Here is a 4,838-nt window from a genome sequence, read left to right as displayed (position 1 = left end):
TAAAGCAGAGAGACCTCCACCTTAAAGCACAGACCTCCACCTTAAAGCAGAGAGACCTCCACCTTAAAGCAGAGAGACCTCCACCTTAAAGCACAGACCTCCACCTTAAAGCAGAGAGAGCTCCACCTTAAAGTTGCGGTTCCAGGACAGTAACAGGATGGAAGATATTTACAGTCTAGATAAAATTGTGGATCTTCGGTTTATGGAGAAGTAAACTCTATTACTTCATCATTTGTTGATTAGAACAAATCACAATAAATTCTGATTTATTTCTCTGTTCCTTTTTTGTGGTTTCTGATGTTTCATATCATTAAACTTTGGAATTATAAACTCAGATTATGAGATCAGAACTTTTTTCTCTACCTTTCAGCAAAACAAAAGGATTCAAGTGGGAAATAAACCATAGAAATACTTCAGTTAGATTTATAAAATAAGCCGAATAGATCTACAGTGTGTTCCAGGACTGATGAGACATCTGATCGGTTTCTCCTGCAGCCTTTCTGTCTCTGGGAAGCATTTCTCTCAGACCTGAAGCATCTTTCTACGGAGTTTGGTGAGTTAGCTTGGCGCTGCTGTCCCGTTAGCGCGTCTATGACAAGTTAAGAAAAACTTCCTCACCACGTCCGAGTCGCTGTTGACATGTTGGAACATGAGAGAAGCTAAAACTGTGCCTGAAATGCGGACATTAGGCTCCGACATGACGCCTAGAAGTTCAACACGAACCGCCGCGTCCTTCTTCAGCGCTGCTCTGAGCGGCGGGCGGTCGGCCGCTCAGCGCAGCGCTGCCCCCTACCGGACTGGAGGAGGTGGAACCATTATTAGCTCAGCTTGGATTGCTTTTTATTTTTCACATATTTTTTAACTATGGTATGATTGCTACTCCATATTTATTCAGTTATTTTACCTAAGGAATATAATTCACCGAAACAAAATAAAACAAATCGGATATTTATTTCGAATAACTGATAAAAAGAGCTTCCAATTCAAAACAACAAGGACTTTTAATATCACATTTGATGAGTAGATTCTAATTAATCAGCCAATGTGTTACTAAAACTGAAATGCTAAATCAATCTCTCTTTCTTTGTTTCTTTATTTCACACAAAGTCCACAATAATATTTAAAATATACACATAAACAAACAAATATTTCAGGGGGAATGTCACAATAAACAAGGACACTCAGGAGGAAACTCAAACTGACAGACAGATATTCTGAGTGTCATATCTATACAGATATATTCTACTCATTCACATGTGTTCTACATTAAATTGTCCAGAATGTTTAGTAGGGAACAGATTGATATAGTTTTATTTTGTCCATTTTGGTGAAAAAACACAACAAAGTCTGGCTTTTTCTTTGTTTTTTTAGAAATCTTAATTTATGCAAGTGAAATTTAGCCAAGATAATTAAGAGAAAACCCATTCTATTTGAAAACCAAAAAGAACCTTTTCCCAACGAAGTAGAAAATGTTTTTAAATATTTGGATCCAGAAAAAGTCAGAAAGTCTTAGAGTTTGGATCAAACCAGAACAAATGAGTGGAAGAAGATCTCAATAAGTGCAGCTCACAATAATATCAGATTGGAGCTTTTTAAGGTAGTTTTTGGCAGGATAAATCCTGTGAAAGAGTTTGAATGAAACTTCCTTCACCTTGTTAGTGAGGAGAAAGTGATCAATTAACAGCCAAGTCTGTTTCCAGGACACAGCAGCTAAACGGTTCCAATGACAGCAGGAAGAGACGGCATCTCTCTCTGAAAGAGGGATCTGACTGACATATTGTTCTTACGGAGACATAAGCTGAGACATATTTAGCCAACAGAAGGAGATGAAAAAGAACCGCTTCCTGGTCTCTGTCTGAATAACCTGCAGATCCCAGTTTAATGGCAACAAAAACCTTTATGAATACATAAAGAAATCCTTCCTTCCTTCCTTCCTTCCTTCCTTCCTTCCTTCCTTCCTTCCTTCCTTCCTTCCTTCCACTTTTTCTGATCAGGTAGAACTAAAATATAACAAGCTGCTAATGTAATAATCTATTGTTGTTATGTTAATTATTGTTGAATAAATGTTTTGTTTTGTTTTCTTTCTTTCTTTCTTTCTTTCTTTCTTTCTTTCTTTCTTTCTTTCTTTCTTTCTTTCTTTCTTTCTTTCTTTCTTTAGGTCGTGTTTTCTGGTCCAGATCTTAAAGCGGTCCAGCTCTCGTGACGTCGGCGGGGGGCGTGGCCTCTGCCCCCCGGGCGAACAGCCAGCTGTTGCGAAGGAAGCAGCCGGACATTGGACCGGACTCCCCGCTGCTGCCTGTCAGGTCTGTTCTGCCGGTTCGGTTCGGTTCGGTTCGGTTCGGTGGTTTTTAGCTCAGGTTCGGTGTTTTCCTCTAACGCTGCCTTTGGGTCATGATGAACTTCTGTTGTTTATCCAGTTATTGTGTAACATGCTGTTCTGATCTAACTGCTGCTGTTTGCAGAAAAATGAATATTTTACTTTTTCAAGAAAACAATGAAAATGACCTTTACTGTTTTATAGAAGCTGATAATAGAATCCAGTAGATCTAGATATGTAGACTTTACCTAAAAAAAAGATCTTGGTAGATTTTTTTTTGTTACAAGAAATACAGATTTTGTTATATTCACCTTTTAACTCAACAGTACGAAATCCAATTCTATTCAGTTTATTTCTATAGCTCCAATTCACATCACATCATCTCAGGTCACTTTCCAGTTCACCAGATCATCCAGTCAGATTGATTCAAAGTTTTCTATCTAAGGAAAACCAGCTGATTGCATCGACTCATTGACTCTTCAGCAATCCCTCACACTAAGCATGCTTGTAGCGACAGTGGAGAGGAAAAACTCCCTTTGAACAGGAAGAAACCTCCAGCAGAACCAGGCTCAGTGTGAGCGGCCATCTGCTGAGGCCCACTGGGGTTCAAGGAGACAGAAGCAGACATAGAAAAAGAAGCATAGATACAAAAGGCAACTGTCAACCAGCTCCACAGGCGGCCCCGTCCAGGAAACACACAGCCAGGCAGACGAGCTCCGAGCCAGCTCCCATGTCAGAGGATGAAGAGAGCACATCCAGTTAGTCACAGTCAGAGAAACAGGACTACACTGGAAAACAGGCCAAGCTCCAACATCTAGAAACAAAGGTGTTGATGGCAGCAGCACAGCTGATATTTCTCTCCAGGATGGAGTCACAGCCAAACAGGAACAGACCAGATGAAGCTACTATGAGAAAAAGCAGAGAGAGCAGAACGTTAGAGATTGAACTAACAGATTCTGCAGAGTGGGAGAATAGAGGTAGAATGAAGCAGAATGATGAAAAAGGGGTCCCTATGTCCTCCAGCAGTCTAAGCCTATAGCAGCAGAACTATAGAGATAGATCAGGATAACCTGAGCCACTCTAACTAGAAGCTTTATCAAAAAGGAAAGTTTTAAGCCTAGCCTTAAAAGTAGACAGGGTGTCTGCCTCACGGACTAAAACTGGTAGTTGGTTCCACAGGAGAGGAGCCTGAGAACTAAAAGATCTGCCTCCCATTCTACTTTTAGAAATTCTAGGAACCACTAGTAAACCTGCAGATTGAGAGCGAAGTGGAGGCACAGCTCTTCTTCTATGGTAATTTAATAGTCAGAGCAAATGAGCTGTGGGATCTATGGACTCCCAGAAGTTCTGTGGTGCAGGTTCTTCCCATCCACCTCCAGAACCAGCAGGTAACAGTGAGAATGAAGGAACCAGGTAGGAGAACCAGTTTCTAAAACATCTGGATCTTCCAGATGAGTGGAAGTAACCGAGTCAGCAGACAGAGACTCACTCATTTCACAGCCTGATGGTGTCACTGAGAAGGTTCATGGTTTGCAGATGATGAGGTGACCTGACCACAGCCATGGAGGACCTATGCAGTGTGGCGGCGGCCATTTTCCAGCTGTGGATGTTTGTGGTGGTGTTCTTCATCACGCTCCCCGCCATGTTCGGCCTTTCTCTGGGCGTCACGGGACTCTACATCCAGCTTCTGGTCCAAATCCTGGAGGTAATGTCTCTGGTTGTGTGTCAGTGTCCCTTAAAGCTCCAGCAGCGTTGCTGAAAAGCTGCTCGTGTGTCACAGTGGGCCACAGTCCGGATCCAGAGGGGACGGCAGGACCAGCCCAGCCCAGCTGTTCCTCTGCAGACAGGTCAGTCCAACACGCTGCTCACGTCCAAAACCGTTCACGTTAGCTTCGTCTGTCTGTCCCTCACGGCGGGGACGTCCCGACCCGTCCACCTGCTTACTGGGAGGAAGTGCTTCTCTTACTGGTCATAGGAACCCAATAACCAGGCGCCTCAATTTAATGAGAAAAACATCATATTTTGAAGAAAAAGGGAGAAAAAAGTGAAAGAATCTGTCAGAAAATGATATATAATAAAAAAAATAACAACAATAGAAATTATAACTCATAACATAAAACGGCATCTTTCAATAAAATAACCTGGAGGAAGAGAAAAACTTTACTGTCTGAAAAAAAGAATAATTATGTAAAAAAATTAATCATCATATCAACAATTATTATTAAGAATTATATTATTAGAAAGAATGAATATATTAAAATGTAACAAAGTACTTTAAAGGAAAAGTCGCTCATATTCAGAATTCAAACTTCTGAAAGTTCTTTAAATCTGAAATGATTCCATCCTGTTCAATAAATGATCAGTGTTTTTAATTCAGAGTAATTTTCATGTGAATGTGCTTTACTGGAGGCATCCATGTTTGTCAAAGAACACTACTGCCACCTACTGGTTAGTGACGTCACGGCGCGGTATCGGAAATTTCAATGGTGAAGTCCTCTGGAAATCTTCAATAATTGTTGTT

At 41.0% G+C, this 4,838-nt stretch overlaps 2 protein-coding genes across 3 annotated transcripts in view; one reads left to right on the top strand and one right to left on the bottom strand.

The window, feature by feature from the left end:
- fam175a (family with sequence similarity 175 member A) overlaps positions 1–699 on the bottom strand; it is a 5,920-nt gene extending 5,221 nt beyond the window's left edge. Inside the window, exon 1 of the mRNA XM_015393024.1 lies at positions 619–699. Within this exon, the coding sequence (XP_015248510.1) occupies positions 619–699 (81 nt within the window). The remainder of the gene's footprint in view (positions 1–618) is intronic.
- Positions 700–2,204: 1,505 nt separating this feature from the next.
- Positions 2,205–4,838, top strand: part of gpat3 (glycerol-3-phosphate acyltransferase 3) — a 12,301-nt gene continuing 9,667 nt past the window's right edge. Inside the window, exons 1-3 of one of the 2 annotated variants that reach the window (XM_015393029.1) lie at positions 2,205–2,303; positions 3,854–4,022; positions 4,098–4,164. In XM_015393029.1, coding sequence (XP_015248515.1) covers positions 3,879–4,022; positions 4,098–4,164 — 211 coding nt within the window. In that variant the 5' untranslated portion in view covers positions 2,205–2,303; positions 3,854–3,878. Of the gene's footprint in view, positions 2,304–2,338; positions 2,358–3,853; positions 4,023–4,097; positions 4,165–4,838 lie in introns of those variants that run through there. The other variant, XM_015393031.1, reaches the window with a different exon arrangement.

Source organism: Cyprinodon variegatus, unplaced genomic scaffold (assembly GCF_000732505.1).
Source record: "Cyprinodon variegatus isolate N-32 unplaced genomic scaffold, C_variegatus-1.0 Scaffold621, whole genome shotgun sequence".
Lineage (NCBI taxonomy): Eukaryota > Metazoa > Chordata > Actinopteri > Cyprinodontiformes > Cyprinodontidae > Cyprinodon > Cyprinodon variegatus.
The sequence above is the reverse complement of the archived record's forward strand: the minus strand, read 5'-3'. Positions and strand labels throughout refer to the sequence as shown.